The sequence below is a fragment of the Ipomoea nil genome, unplaced genomic scaffold, assembly GCF_001879475.1.
Source record: "Ipomoea nil cultivar Tokyo-kokei standard unplaced genomic scaffold, Asagao_1.1 scaffold1421, whole genome shotgun sequence".
In the NCBI taxonomy this organism is placed as follows: Eukaryota; Viridiplantae; Streptophyta; class Magnoliopsida; order Solanales; family Convolvulaceae; genus Ipomoea; species Ipomoea nil.
Window position 1 is genome coordinate 2,470,394 of NW_017617849.1, and position 15,099 is coordinate 2,485,492.

A 15,099-nucleotide genomic window follows, 5' to 3' on the forward strand; every position below is an offset into this window, starting at 1 on the left:
TAAGTAAATATTATTATATTTTAATTTTACGCAAAGAATAAAAGAGTTGCAAAAGAATTAAAAAAAAAAAAAAACTAAAAATGTCACAAGTTTCTTTTGCACCAATTTAATTGTGTAATAATAGTGAGTTATATAAAAATAAAATATCTATTATTTTTATTAAAATGTTAAAAATATTTTACAATAAGTCACTTTATTAAGAATAATAATAAATTAAATTTATACTTGGTTACCAAAATTTATATATAAAGGACAAAAGTTTTTAAAAATGATATTTTAAAAATATTTTATTATTGCACAATGAAAAAAATTGTATAAATTATTAATTAATATACATAATTATACCAATAATTTAATATTTTAATTAAAACATTACAAAACATTGACTCTTAGATTACCTAGGTAATCTGAGCCTAGTAATGTTATATTACCTTGTTTGGTTCAAATTATGCGATTACCTGGTAATGTTATATTACCTGAAAGTTTATGTGACGGTAATGTAATTATCCCCATTTTTTAAGATAATCTTAGATTACTTTGAATTATTCTAATTTTGCTCTTGTTAACTAATTCTTATATAATAATAATAATAATAATAATAATAATAATAATAATAATAATAATAATAATAATAATAATAATAATAATAATGAAATAAGTATATGTTTATATAATCAAATATACATGTGTATATTATATATTTGGTTTTCTTAATATTTAAGCATTGATATACATTGAGGATATTACTGCAAATTGATCCATATAACCTAAAATATAATCCTTAACCAAATAAGGTAATATTATATTTCACAATTCAAACCAAACACATATAAGATAAAAAATTTCAAAATCTCATATTATCTTCCTACAGATAATCCTATTACCTGAAGTAATATAAGATTCCGTGAACCAAACGTCCCTAATAGTAATTTTGTAATGTAATGTAAATATAGGAGGAGATGCAGCGTGCACGTAGGAAGGAAATGAATTCCCAGAAGTGAATGTGATGCTGGATTGCTGGTGAATCTTAGGATCTGACCGCGCAAAAAAAGAAAAAAATAATGTTTTTATTCGTTGGTTGTTTGACCGGAGATGTTCAATGATCACGTCATCGCATAGATCACGCCGCTATCAATCCTCCGACGTGGCAACAACTGTCTCCAAGATCATCGTCTCAGGAAGCGCGTGAGGAGCAACTTTCTGGAATCTTCAAAAAACAAAACCTCCATTTTATACATTAATTAATAATAATAATAAATAAATACTCCGTACTAAAAAGGTTGCGCGAGTAGAGTTCGGACCGGACAACATACACACACAACACTCTCCCTCCCAAATATTGTTTTTGCTTCTTCTTCTCTCTCTCTCTCTCTCTCTCTGTACCAAACCCTAAAAATCTTTCCCCCTCTTTAGTCTTTACGAAAAATATATTTTTTTAAAATAGGAAATATTTTTTTTTTTCTAAAATTTTTACCGTACAGATCCTTCAACTTTTCTGTAATTTCCGTTTTCTCCTTTTTCACTATCGAAAAACCCTAGCGAGCTTCCGTACGAATTCGATTCCTGTATCGTTCTGAAAATCGGAGCTTTTTTCGAGTCAACCGGGTTAGGGTTTTCGATTCGGGTTGCGCATCGGTGGTTCTTCGAACCCTAGTTTTGTTTTACCCTCATTTCTTTTTGGTTGAGGTTCGATCCTTCTGAGATTGGTGTTTAGGGTTTCGTTTGTCAGGCTTCGTTGTTGGTTTTTGTCGGGGTCCGGTTTCATGTATGGATTCGGGTACAAATGATTTGAATTCGAGAGAGAGGTTGCGGTGGGGCGACGCTAGCAAGGTCTATACCAGAAAGGGGAAAAGGAAGGCCGCTCTTATCTCTGACAACGACAACAGAGCTACAAACACCGCCACCGCTACCGCCACTACAGCGACACCACAGGCCACTAACTCCAACGAAGAAATCCAGAAGGAGAATATTGATGTTCAAGGACCGAATCTGCAAACCCTAGAATTCGAGGAACCAAAATTAGCGGAGCAAGAAAAAGAACAACCGGATGCGCGGCATCAGGACCAGGCGATTTCGGAACCGCATGATTCTTTGAATCGGATTTCTAATCGGGATGTAAGCGCCGGCGATGAGCAAGTGGTAGCCTCCCATGGCGAGGAAGTACAGGATGGTGGAAGTGGACCCCTGGTGGAGCCAGATGGCAGCGACGGGTGCCAGCCAATGGTGCAAGATAATCACATAGACGAGCCGGATAGAAGTATCAGATGCCAGCCTGTGACTCAGGAGAATCACATAGAGGAGCCCAATGGGAATATCGGATGTCAGCCCTTGGTTCAGGAGAATCATGTAGATGAGCCTGATGGAAGCATTGGATGCCAGCCCGTGGTTCAGGGGAATTACATAGAGAAGCAGGATGGAAGCATACGATGCCAGCTCGATGTTGTGGACAATCACATAGATGAGCCTGATGCTGTGGACAATCACATAGATGACCCTGATGGAAGTCTTGGATGCCAGCCAATGGTGCAGGATAACAAACCAGATGGAAGTCTAGGATGCCTGCCAGTGGCCCAGGATAATCACATAGACAAGCCAGATGGGACTATCAGATGCCAGCCTGTGGTGCAGGATAATCGCACAGATGAGCAGGACGGAAGCCTGGGATGCTCCCCTGTCATGCTGGATAATCACATTGATGAGCAGGATGGAAGCCTGGGATGCCCCCCTGTCATGCAGGATAATCACATAGATGAACCCGATGTGAATCTCAGATGCCAGCTTGTTGTGCAGGATAATCCTGTAGACGAACCAGATGGAAGTCTCAGGCACCCTCCAATGACGCAGGACAATTTCATAGAAGAGCCAGATGGAAGTACCCAATGCCAGCCCATGGTGCAGGATAATCACATGAATGCGCTGTCATCTGGGTACCAACCAGAGATTATTGAAGTGGTGAAGCCTGGCCCTATCATCACTAGGCTAGAAGATAGGGTTAGGATTCATTTGTCAGGAGCAAGGCCCGTAGACGAGATTAGGGATCTTAAGAGGAAACTAGAGAGTGAGCTCTATCAGGTTAGGGATGTAGTAAAGAAGCTTGAAGCCAATGAGCTTCAGCTAACTGCTTATGATAATACTGCTGATGTTACTAATATTGGTAGCACTGGTGCTGTTCCTGCCAATGTTGCTGGTGCATATGGGCATCCACAGTTTCCCCGGAATTATGTTATCAAGAATAGAACATTAGTGAGAGTGAACTCAGAGGTTGGTTCAGTGGGGCACCAAGAAGTTAGCCTGTTTAGGCCACCGAGTATTTTGGTCACAGAAAGCAATCATGGGGTTGGTGAACTTGTGGAAAAGGAAAAGAGGACACCAAAGGCTAATCAGTATTATACAAATTCAGAGTTCCTACTTGGGAAGGATCGGTTGCCTACTGAAAGCAATAAAAAGTTGAAGCCGAATGGTAACAGGAAGAAGCATGGTGGGGAGTTTGGCCATGGTTTTGGCTTCAATTTTGGGTCTGAGAAGCATAAGAATCAGGTATTTAGGAGATGCAGTGCCCTGCTTCAGAAGTTGATGAAGCATAATTATGGTTGGGTGTTTAATAAACCGGTGGATGCTTATGCTCTTGGGCTACATGATTATCATGATATTATTAAACATCCTATGGATTTGGGCACAATTAAGACTAGGCTTTCCCAGAATTGGTACAAATCCCCAAGGGAGTTTGCAGAGGATGTGAGACTAGTGTTTCGTAATGCCATGACATATAATCCAAAAGGCCAGGATGTTCACGTTATGGCAGAACAGATGTCCAAGATTTTTGAAGAGAAGTGGGCAGCTATAGAGGCTGATCTTAATCCAAATTGGAGTCTTCAAGTTTATCATGACTCTGGTTTGCCCACTCCCACTTCAAGAAAGACAGCTCCTCCTTCATTTGTCTCTGCACCTGTTCCAGCATCTGTTCTTGCTCCTCAAATGAGGACTTTTGATAGGTCTGAGTCAATTACTAGGTCAGTTGATACCAAAATGAAGCCATCTTTTCATTATAGGACACCTGTTCCTAAGAAACCAAAAGCTAAGGACCCCAACAAACGGGATATGACATACGAGGAAAAACAGAAACTTAGCACAAATCTTCAGAGTTTACCTTCTGAAAAGCTTGATGCTATTGTTCAGATCATTAAGAAAAGGAACTCATCACTTTCTCAACATGATGATGAGATCGAAGTAGATATAGATAGTGTTGATGCGGAAACACTTTGGGAGCTTGATAGATTTGTAACCAATTACAAGAAAAGTTTGAGCAAAAATAGGAAAAAGGCTGAAATCGCTCAAGCTAGAGCTGCTCAGAATGCTTCTGCTATGGTAAGTGTATGAATCCTGATTTCCAAGTCATTCCTCTTTCATATTGGTGTAAACCAGGAAAGCTTATGGTTGTATTATTGTCAATGTAGACCCATTTCCCAGTGGTTGCTGATTCACAGAAAGCAAGCCGAAGTAGTGAGTACCTCTACCAACAATGGTGCTTCATAAGTTCATATTCTTGCTTTAGATAGAAATATAATGTTATTTGTCTATTTTGATTTGTGAATAGGAGAGGCAAATTATCCTATAACTACTTCACCTCCTCGTCCTGCTCAAGGAGAAAAACTGGTGGATAATGCAAGTAGGTCTAGCAGTAGCTCAAGTAGTTCTAGCAGTGACTCGGGATCATCTTCAAGTGGTAATTATGATTTTCTCTTGTGCATATTTTCTGATGTGGTGGTTGTATATTTTGGAAACAGCTGGTGGACTTATTTTTATGGTCTCTGGATAAATATGATGGATATATGATCTTGTTCATAATTTGTGCAGATTCTGATAGTGATAGTTCTTCTGCATATGGATCAGATGCTGGGCGTTAGCTGAAAGTGCTCTTTATTGCATGGAAAAGCACTCTTTGGTAATGACATTGACTTTTATTTTTAATTTCCTTTTTTGTCATTCACACTCTTTATAGGGAGATGCAACATTTTTTCAATTGATCCATATTATCTCTTTTCCTTGCATTTCCCCCAGTCATAATCCTAGTATTTGACTGATATACTGTTGTCAGAGCACAGAGACAAATTAGCAATGTGATGACTTCATTGTGCTTATAATTTTTCATGTTGATTACATGATTTTATATGTTTATTTTAGAGACAAAACAGATGTAGTTCATATACTAGAAATCAATCTGTTAAACCAACTAGTGACTAGAGTTGATTGAGAAAGGAAGATGATCAAATTGGAAGGTTTGAACATGGTTCAGGAATTAGTTTTGTACTTCCATATGGAACTAAGGAATCGTTGGAATATCAATATGAAGTTGGGAGAGGGTAGAAGTGAGGAGAAAATTATAAGTTTGGTATCTCACCGAAAAGATACGATTAGGAAATATGGTAGCATGAAGACAGAGGACAGCCATAACATTAAGCTCAATAATAAGGGGAAGAAGGATATAGATAGATAACTACACAAACTCATTGACTTTTAGCTCTTTTGTGTCTTTCTCACTGATTTTGACAAAGGAATGTCTCTTTGTTATGTATGGTGTACTATGCTAGACATGAAAAAACCCTTGAAGGCAGTTTTGTTTTGCCTTTTTTTTTTTTCAATTTTGAGAATTTGAGGAAAATTATTTCTTGAATATTTGGTTCAGTTATTTTTTGCTTCATTTGATTTGATCAAGAAAGCCCTGTAGGTAAAATGGAATGTTTTTTAAGCCTTGATTAATGACATAACCTCTTTATCAAGTTGTTCATATTTTGCACTTCATATATATGTTTCGTGACATCCGATGTCTTAAATTGATTTGAAATTGTAATTTTTGCAGCGGATTTGGGACAAACCCCCTGCATGATTCCTGGGATAGTTAAGTGCCTTAGTTTGAATTGTGCTGCGTGCAGAATGGAAGTGCCTCATTTTTTGACAATGGAAAAGGCTGCATGGCTCAACCATAATTGAATTGTTGATCTATGTTTTAAGGTGACCTTTTTGGTTGGTTGGATATGGAAAGGCAGCTTATGGGGCACTTTGCGGCAACGAGTTGTTGAGTGGCTGGCTGGTGGGATTTAGATTGCAGAAAAGTAGTGTTGCTCCTCCTTCCTATTTAAAGAATGTGGTGTATGTAATATTAGATTATTTTTTCTCTCTTTTTCTTGGCTTTACAATTAAACAATTAACATTCTCTTTTTTCTGCTTTTGAATAGAAAAATGAGTACAAGTGAACAGAGAAGGAAAGGGTGTTTTATGATTTCTTCTACTAGAGGGTTTTTGTAGTAATAATCTTTGGAATACAAAGTTGAAAGTGATGGCGGTTGTAATATCATCCCAAGCTCTTAGAAGTAAATTGAGTGCTATTTGAAAGAGCAAAATCTCAGGTGCCTAAAGCCCCTAAGAGGAATCAAAATAATTAAACTTGCATCTCAATCAAAGCAAAAGGATATGACTAATTTTGGTGGGCAAACTTGATTCCCTTTTCAATGGATGCTTTCAGCTCAGGTTTAAGCTTTTCAAGTCCTTCCTTCTCAAAGTCCGAAAGTGTGCCCAACCCTAGGACTTCGTCAACACCATTTTTCCCTACTCTCACCTGGAAAACAAGTGACAGTGATAAAAAAGAAAAAAAGAACCCACAGAAGTGACCATCACAACATGTCATAAAGCACATAAGACCATCTATCTGGACAGTTAAGAGACAATTACTGAACCAACCAACATACACATTCCATTTAGGGATGGCTATTCTACCAGCACGTGATGAGATCCCCGCCCCAACGGGTATTAAAATACCCGCACGATTTGGGTAATGGGTGTGGCCCGCGCGAGTATGGGGCGGGTACCCGGGGGTATCCCTGCCAAACACCCGCACTTGCACTTATATAAGTTTATTATATGCTCATAAAATATTTGTGTTATTAGTATTCACTTATTATATAAGTTTATGTATCTTGTATTCTTGTATAATTAAAAAAGCATAATGAATTGAAATTCTTTATGGGCTAGTGCTTTGGGGATTCAAATGCATTAACATCTCATATTTCCATTGTAAGAAATACACAGGCTGAATTGATGAATAGCAGAGAGGGAAAGCGAAGAAACTAAATCCTTTCAAGTTCACACAACGCATGTGCTAACAATTTAAGTGGCTTAGCCCGCCCCAAAGGCAGATATCAAGTGCCCTCCCTAATAAGTCCCCAGACAATATAAAACCAGGATCAAAACTACACATAAGGCCCCAAACTCTGGAGGGTGTCAAAATTTTCAGAAAATGCATTTAAAACAATCTGAGCTAAGTTAATTAACAAAGTGGTCAAAAGGGGGGAAAAAGAAGGGGTATTTAATGAGAGGGATGAAACTGCACATGTATTTATTTTGCAAATTTCAATCAGTGGATTGGTATTACCTTAGATGCAAAGAAAGGAAGTTCAGTGACAGTAGACTGCACAAAAGAACACTCCACAACATCTGGAGCTCCATTGAGTCCTTTCAAGCAAGCATCCGCAAATACGGCCCCAGCGTAGCTACAGGAATTGCAATGTTTAGTCAGTTGATAACTACGTTACCAAACTGGAAAGGCAAAACATTATTTAAGACAACACTAACATACTAAAAGAGATGCAAATTATGCTACAGCACAGAATAACTCTCTCCAACCATCTCTAAACAATAAGACCAGTAATCCTTGATAGTATGTTGGCAATAAAAAAAAAAAAAAAAAAAAAAAAAAAAGGTAACTTTGGGATTTCAGATGATCTTTCTGTTGATTTGATAATATTCAGAGAATCTTACGCCATAGAGAGGGTGGCTGAACCTTTCCCTGCTTTGGCTTCTACAACCTCTGTTCCACCATCTTGGGTTCGTTTGGTGAGCGCTACAATCTCATCATCTGACAAGTTGGCTTTTGGAGTAGCCTGAAGTAATGCACACAACTCAGTCAAAAAATTAGAGTTGGAAGTTACAAACCATGTATTCAAAAATAGGATATACTGCATGAAAGAAAGGTATATAGTACTTGGGAAAACAGTGGGAGAATTGTTATGCCTGCATGACCACCGACTACAGGTACATTGACCTCTGAATGATATAGCAGAAGAGTCAATTAATAAACACAGACTTTCACAATCTGCAGTTTAAATTATAGCAAGATATTAGCATCTGCTAAAGAGGACATTTGTTAAAAATCATACCAGCAACATTAACTTTAGCTTTTCCAGCATAGAAAGTCTTGGCCCTGACTACATCAAGGGTGGTAACACCAAAGAGTCTCTTTTCATCATAAGTTCCAGCCTTTTTGAAGACCTCAGCAGCAATTGGGACAGTGGAGTTCACAGGGTTGCTAATCATATTGACAAGTGCCTATTGTTTTTGGGGGCGAGGACATGTTAACACAGAAAAATCAATACTTGATAATATGAGTTTTGAGTAAACAGTTAATACCAAAAAAAATTTTAAAAAATGAACCATTTGAGCAACAGAGGTACCTACATTAGGGCAATACTTGGCAATGGCAGTGCAGAGAGATTTAACAATGCCAGCATTGATGTTGAAGAGATCATCACGGGTCATGCCTGGCTTTCGTGGCACACCAGCTGGAATAATGACAACATCAGAACCCTCCAAAGCCTTCCCAAGATTTTCATCTCCCATATACCCAACAACCTATACCCAAAGCAAAAAGTGCCAAAAACCATATGTGAACTCCACAAAATCAAAAGCAGCAAAAGAACAGATTCAGACAACGAAACAACAGCTTAAAATCACAAACTGTTTAAGAAAACAATGAATTTAGAAGTAAACAAAAGCAAACAGAGCACAAGGTCCAGGCTATTCAAACGAGTACAAATGAGCTCTAACTGTCTAAAACACGGGAGACACCAAACATATTCAGATCACAAACCGCGGAAAGTTGAAATCAAGCAGAAGAATTATTCGACTAGGTAAAGAAAAATAAACCTCAGATCCGGTGTTGATATGGCTGACATCGGCGGCGACGCCAGGAGTACCCGCAATATCATAGAGCTCAAGGCGAGTAACTAGAGGATTAAGCTTCATGAGCAGCGAAAGTGGCTGACCGATCCCGCCGGCAGCCCCCAAGATTGCAACTTTCCTCTCCGGAGAGGTTCCGGATGCGAACCCTCGGCGAGAAGCATTTGAAGTGGAGCTTCTGAGAATTGATCTCAGCATTGTTGATTTCTAGTCCCCGTTTCTCAACTGCCTATTTTTTGAAGATGAACAAAAAACCAAACTGTAGATTTTTTATTTTCCTAAGAAAAGTGGAGAAGAAGAGTCAAGACTCCTGCACAGCTTATGCCTTGTGGTTAGCGTTCGTTCTTCTCCTTTCAACGTCACTGCAAGCACCTGCAAATCACTTTACTTCTTTTTTTTTTTTTTTTTTTCTTTTTTCTTTTCTTTTTTTTTTCAAAACTAGTACTCCGTAAAATATAAAGAGTAAATTATACTTTTTACGTAATACTTTTAATTTTATAATTAAAATATACAGAGCAATATATCTTTATTAATTTATTTTAAAAAAATTACTACATTTTTTAATTAAAAAATACTCCGTATTATATTTAAAACCAAAGAAGTCTTTTTTATAACAATCCTCTTTACATCTCATCTCATGTATACTTACAATACACACTCTTTTTAAACATTTATTAACTACTACAGAGCAATATAAAATGCTAAAATTTCTTTAAAGAATTATAATATTACCCATTCAAAATTTAGATAAATTAAGCCATTTCCCATTCCAAAATCCAAACATACAGAATATGAAGTCCTTTTAAGTGGTGCACCAATTTAGTGCAAGAAATCTAATAATAAGATGAGATTCTTTCACTTTCTTGTTATCTTCATTCTTTGTTTTTAATGGGATTGATTTTTTTTTTTTCCTTTTTATATATAGTGATATAATTTGATTTCTAGAAAGCTACCCTACCTAATATCTAAGATATTGGCAGACAAGTATGAAATATCTAATCTACACTTGTCCACAATCTGAATATCTGAGATTCTGGTGTTCATATGAACTCATCTAGTCATCTCCCAATTTCTGCTCTATATTTATTACCCTTCTCCATTTTCCTGGAAAAAAAAAAAAAGCCAGAGAATATAAAATGAAAAAAAAAAAAAAATGAGAACTGGAGAAATGGAAAAGAATTTAAGTAAACACAATCTTTTTTGGGATGAGGGGATGCTGCACTGCACAATGTAAGAAGTAGAAGCAATGGAAGTATGGAACATATCCTATCTCCTATACAGTAATCCATATTATACAGTACAGAACTAAACAAACTAAACTCGCGGGGTGGGCAGTTTTACTGGCAGTCCATTCTATCTGGCTCCTAAGATTCACTCTCTTATGGCATTTTTTCATTGTTGTCTGAGATCACTGCATGCATAAATGTTTTGCAAGCTTAAGTCGTGCTGAAAGTAAAGGTAATGCGTAAAAGACCATACAATATGAAGCAAACCTTCATGAGCGAGTGAACAATTGATGTTTTGGACTCAATGACATCAAGAGGAGGCCGCTGGCTGCAATTCAAGAAATAGATGCAGCTTCTCGCGCATAAATGCTCTGAATCCAGTTTAGAACAGGGGTGCAATCCTCACGCCCGATGAAGTGCCTTCACATGCATTAAAAGATTTTTTCTTCATTGTATAAAAGGAAGAAAAGGTAAATGTAATAAAATAAAAGAGATAGTTTATCATTTCAAGTGCATACTGGTTTCTAGGGCGATAGGTTTTCATTTCTGCAACTTCACGTCGGCTTGAAATTTCTTTCTTCACAGAAAGAGATTTAGGAACCTTCAAATGACCAGATTGACTATGATATGAATCATAGATGAAGTCAAGCACACTTCCCTGTAACAACATGCAAATTAGATCTCACCAAAATAAATATTGAAATTCTTCAAGGAATTGGGGCTCAGAATGCCAGTTGCTTATAGGGTAAGTATATACCATGGGTCTAGAAGCATCAATCCAGTGATAAAGTGGTTCATTACGGAACCATGTTAGCTGCCTTTTAGCAAAATTTCTGCAAGAGAAACAAGGTTCAGCTTGTCAGGTTCTTCAAGACTCAAGAGCAACAAGAAAAGCAAGACCGAGAGTGGAGAAGTAAACTTGACCACATAACAACAACAACAACAAAATGACTGGAACTTTCTGCCAATTGGAAGTATATCATGCTAACTCACTAAGCCACAAAAAGTTATCCAACAGAGACAAAGAAAAGGCCAACGTTTTAGTATGGTTTTACAAAAACTGAATAAACAAGGAAAAGGTCATTAAAGAAAGAGAAAATTTACCTGGATGCTTTCTGGAATTCAGACAGAAAGGCAAAAAAGTCCCTTGGAGAACTAGAACCCCCTTGTTCTCTGCAGTACAGGAGGTATTCCATAGCCTGAAATATGTTTAACAACGAAAGTAAAGTTCAAGGGGAATAAAAAATTATTTACTCCAGCAATCAAGGAATATGCTAATGGCAACACAGGTTTTTGTACTCTATCAAGTTATTCCAAAAGGAATGAGGTATATACTTGCCGATAACCAATAGCTCGACTTGCAGAATTTGAGTTTGGCAGAAGACCCAAATCAAGAAGCCCCCTAGCCTCAGACAGAACTCCATAATTTTCTATCAACAAGAAAAATGACAATTTGCCAGACATCATTAACTAAATCATGCACAAGAAATGAGAATAACAGGCATTAACATATAGGTAGGCTGATTTACCTAAGAGCATATCTTCACACCGGAAATCAATTGATCTATAGAGATCTAGCCTCTGGGTAGTAAGAAATACACAGAGGAAGTCATAGTCCAAATCCTTTTCTTTACTCTGCTGAAGCCCATCAGTGGAAGAACTAATGTCAGAAGTATCTGTTACACCTGAATCAAACTGCTCCTTGAAAGAATTATATGGTACTTCAAAAGCTGATGGAGATAACCCACTTGACTGCAAGTTGAAGACAATATAAAAAAGATTATGGTATTTGATGTATACAAAGGGAAAACATGGTGTGGCAATCACAGATGGAATTGCAGAAAGATGCAGTTACCTTGATGATCTCAAGCCTGCGACGTAGACGATACCAATCATTTGCAGCTAAAGACTTAACTCCTGGATCACCAGCTTTAACTACCAACTCAACAGCAGCCTCCCAGTTTTCATCTTTCTGTAAATCAGCAATCTCTGTACACACTTCAGATGTTATTTCTCGCGAGGCTTGTGGTACGTCTGGCTTCCCATAAACAAACCTTAAATTATAGCAAGAATAGTCATCTCATAATTTGGTGTTGGAATTTGAAGTTTGAAATTACCAGTCCATTTGAAGCAGCACAACAAATTCTAAATACTTTCATATTCAATATTGTCATGACAGATCTTAATGGTGCCAAGAAAATCGCATAACCTATCTGATAGAATCCTCAATGCCCATATATTGCATGGCAATCAACTGAACTTAGGCAGAAGATTTAGTGCAATGGGAAAACAATGAGACGGCATACTAAAGAATTAGGCACCTATAGTATGCTCTTTTTGGTGTTTTATGTAATGTCTCAGAATCAGTGCACCTAGAATATTGCACAGAAAAACTCTAGTTAAATAACAGCACCAGAATTATTCAAGTGTAATGAGAGTACAGAGTGTCCATTCTCAACCAAGCAACAATAGCCAGTTCTTAGTTATAAAATAAATCAACACAGGAATTAAACATCCTATGGGTAAGTCCATTTTCTTAGCACAAATGAGGAACTGAGCTCGTGCTCAAGGTTTTTTCTTCAATTTATAATTAAGTATACTCTAAAATCTCAATATATTACATCCTTAGTTGGAAAAAAAAATGATAAAGTTGATGAAGCATATCAAATTTGAGAAAATATAGAAACATACCACCGTAAATACAATCCAGTACCACCTGCAACAATTGGAACGCGGCCCCTGTCAAGGACATCTCTTGTCGCTTGCCTTGCATCCTCAAAGAATTTTCCAACTGAATAATCTAGTTGCACAAAGGTGGGCAAAACACAAAGAACCGTCTCCTCATTAGGAGACAACAATATAGGCATATAGCCCCATAGGAATACTGATCACCGTAAGTTGGAAAATATATTCTGAAGCACACAATTATTCTAATCCAAATGTCATTTTTTTTAAATTATATATACCTAGCAAAGAACATTTGAAAATCTGCCAAGCATATTAAAAGGAACACCATTAACAAAATTCTAATATTTTAATAAATGCATTTACTATTGAGGATTCTTTGATAAGATCTAGATAGCAATACCTTCAGATGGATGCAGAATGTCAATCAGATGGTGTGGCACCTCCTGAAAAGATAGTGGAAGGAATACTTACCACATAACCATAATAACCTAAACCAAATTGATCAAATGCCTAATAACCATGTATTATAGAATTTTCTCTTCCATGTTCTCTTTGATGTTCAAAATAACCTGATTATTTGGTAGTGAAGCTATGCACATTGATTTTAGTTGTATGCAAGGTTTGTCAACAAAAACCATATTTTAGACAAAACTTAATAAGGGAGTGCATTTTAAGGTGCCAAACCTTATTTCCTCGTTTCTATTAAAAGAACAAGATCAACATGCTGCGAAGAAGTAGAAAATTGCAACATGTTGGAATTTGGAAGAACCCTCTCTCTTGGTGATTCATGAATTTTGTTTCCTGGAAGAGTTACTAACAGAAAAACAAAGGTACAGCTAGCCATCTAATTAGGGGATTACTTATGCCAGCAAAAGGGCTAGCAAATATGCCAAATAAATCCAGATAAAGAGTGTATAATTTCAACATATCATCACTCAAAACAGCATATGCAAAAATTTGACAATGCTCCAAAAAGGAGCAATTGAAAACATATCATATGCAATACAAAAGAAGCAATTCACAACATATCATAAAGGTCACAGGAACCACCAGAAAAACAGAAGTAGTAAATGTGTTTCTTTTATAAGCAGTCATACTATGTAATGTACCTTTCTTTCACTGAGTGAAGGCTTTGCAGAACCAATATCAAGCCCTCTGTACACCTGCCAATGGTAAAAACAATATCTCACATTTACTACTGCGTATGTTAGTATATAATAACCATCTAGAAAATCAATGCACCACTAAGTTCCAGTATTTACTGCTCGAATTCCTTTTTTTTTTTTCCTTTTTTGTTTATTATTTCCATTTAAAGAGAGCAAACGTATAAGAACCTGCACTGAGTCCGCGCTGATGATTTCTCCATTGAGTCGCTTCGCGAGCTCAAGCGCAAGCTTGCTTTTGCCGGCACCGGTGGGTCCTGATATCACAATTACCTTCTCCTTCTTTCCCGCCACCGGTTTGGTGGAGGCGGAGCAGGAGGTAGCGAATAATCTCCGGCCGCCTCGGTGGAAGGTGAGGCCATAAGGGCCCCGCAAAAGAGGCGTCTCGGCCGTGCACCGGAAGCGAAGGCAGCTCATTCGGACACCGCCGCTAAGCATTTGGTTCGGATAGCGTTTTCAAGTTCTATAGATTTTACAGTTAATGTCTCCGTTAGATTTTCTCCGTTTTGAGCAAAATGCATTTCGCCCCTTGAAGTTTTCAATGTTTCGCATTTTACCCCATTAACACACCCAATTGACACATGAGAGGCACACATTCTCTTAGAGAAAGCGCGTTAAAAACACGTGAAACTTGTTTTTTGTTTGATTATTACTAATCTTGAAACAATCAAGCCTTGGAGGAGCTGGTTTTTCTCTCTCACCTACCTCATATAAAATACATGCTTAAAATTCATCACAAAATTAGTGAAGCATCATTAAAATGGTCATGTTATTGTGAATGACCTCTCACTGCTTACCAAGTTACCAAGCCATTGCCCCGTGGAACTACCTCAAATGATATATCACTTGACTTAAAGTTACCATCTCAATGACAAATGTGCGGGTTTGATTTTCACCAATAACATATTAGAGGTAGATCTTTTCATACTAGAGTTTAGGTTTATGAGCTCCCCAAATTGGAGATGCAAATATGAATTTCCTATATCCAAAAGTCAACGACATGGACTGACTGA

At 37.3% G+C, this 15,099-nt stretch overlaps 3 protein-coding genes across 11 annotated transcripts; 1 reads left to right on the forward strand and 2 right to left on the reverse strand.

Moving 5' to 3' along the window:
• Positions 1-1,305: 1,305 nt before the first annotated feature.
• Positions 1,306-6,259, forward strand: LOC109187656 (transcription factor GTE4-like). Of its 8 annotated transcripts, none has more exons than XM_019337918.1 (7): positions 1,306-2,382; positions 2,467-2,517; positions 2,563-4,365; positions 4,455-4,500; positions 4,595-4,723; positions 4,855-4,942; positions 5,858-6,259. In XM_019337918.1, exons 1-6 carry the CDS (start codon positions 1,768-1,770, stop codon positions 4,902-4,904), a joined length of 2,694 nt encoding a protein of 897 aa, XP_019193463.1. In that variant the 5' UTR covers positions 1,306-1,767; the 3' UTR covers positions 4,905-4,942; positions 5,858-6,259. The 8 variants fall into 8 exon arrangements, with proteins under 8 accessions (XP_019193463.1, XP_019193465.1, XP_019193459.1 ...); XM_019337920.1 differs by having other exon boundaries at positions 2,467-2,510; positions 2,610-4,365; XM_019337914.1 differs by having other exon boundaries at positions 1,306-2,517.
• On the reverse strand, positions 6,251-9,408 carry LOC109187664 (malate dehydrogenase, mitochondrial). The gene is made up of 7 exons (XM_019337929.1): positions 8,977-9,408; positions 8,509-8,682; positions 8,211-8,379; positions 8,036-8,097; positions 7,813-7,934; positions 7,427-7,544; positions 6,251-6,613 (listed from the first exon to the last, which is right to left on the reverse strand). Exons 1-7 carry the CDS (start codon positions 9,205-9,207, stop codon positions 6,473-6,475), a joined length of 1,017 nt encoding a protein of 338 aa, XP_019193474.1. The 5' UTR covers positions 9,208-9,408; the 3' UTR covers positions 6,251-6,472.
• A 528-nt stretch (positions 9,409-9,936) lies between these two features.
• LOC109187661 (tRNA dimethylallyltransferase 9) lies at positions 9,937-14,562 on the reverse strand. 2 transcript variants are annotated; one of them, XM_019337927.1, is made up of 12 exons: positions 14,258-14,562; positions 14,033-14,086; positions 13,324-13,366; positions 12,927-13,035; positions 12,091-12,289; positions 11,765-11,987; positions 11,571-11,665; positions 11,340-11,434; positions 10,993-11,068; positions 10,754-10,893; positions 10,503-10,655; positions 9,937-10,113 (listed from the first exon to the last, which is right to left on the reverse strand). In XM_019337927.1, exons 1-11 carry the CDS (start codon positions 14,522-14,524, stop codon positions 10,571-10,573), a joined length of 1,386 nt encoding a protein of 461 aa, XP_019193472.1. In that variant the 5' UTR covers positions 14,525-14,562; the 3' UTR covers positions 9,937-10,113; positions 10,503-10,570. The 2 variants fall into 2 exon arrangements, with proteins under 2 accessions (XP_019193472.1, XP_019193471.1); XM_019337926.1 differs by lacking the exon at positions 9,937-10,113 and adding an exon at positions 10,158-10,420 and having other exon boundaries at positions 14,258-14,561.
• Between the last annotated feature and the right edge of the window lie 537 nt (positions 14,563-15,099).

Excerpts from the sequence above, each read along its gene's own strand:
- LOC109187656 (XM_019337912.1), top strand. The coding sequence starts at position 1,768 with ATGGATTCGGGTACAAATGATTTGAATTCGAGAGAGAGGTTGCGGTGG. Across the intron at positions 4,366-4,454 it reads CTCAGAATGCTTCTGCTATG|ACCCATTTCCCAGTGGTTGC; the intron begins GTAAGTGTATGA and ends TTGTCAATGTAG. Across the intron at positions 4,724-4,854 it reads CTCGGGATCATCTTCAAGTG|ATTCTGATAGTGATAGTTCT; the intron begins GTAATTATGATT and ends TAATTTGTGCAG.
- LOC109187664 (XM_019337929.1), bottom strand. The coding sequence starts at position 9,207 with ATGCTGAGATCAATTCTCAGAAGCTCCACTTCAAATGCTTCTCGCCGA. Across the intron at positions 8,380-8,508 it reads TTGCCAAGTATTGCCCTAAT|GCACTTGTCAATATGATTAG; the intron begins GTAGGTACCTCT and ends CAAAAACAATAG. Across the intron at positions 8,098-8,210 it reads AGCTAAAGTTAATGTTGCTG|AGGTCAATGTACCTGTAGTC; the intron begins GTATGATTTTTA and ends TATATCATTCAG.
- LOC109187661 (XM_019337927.1), bottom strand. The coding sequence starts at position 14,524 with ATGCTTAGCGGCGGTGTCCGAATGAGCTGCCTTCGCTTCCGGTGCACG. Across the intron at positions 14,087-14,257 it reads TCAGCGCGGACTCAGTGCAG|GTGTACAGAGGGCTTGATAT; the intron begins GTTCTTATACGT and ends TACCATTGGCAG. Across the intron at positions 10,656-10,753 it reads ACCTATCGCCCTAGAAACCA|GCACTTCATCGGGCGTGAGG; the intron begins GTATGCACTTGA and ends ATGCATGTGAAG.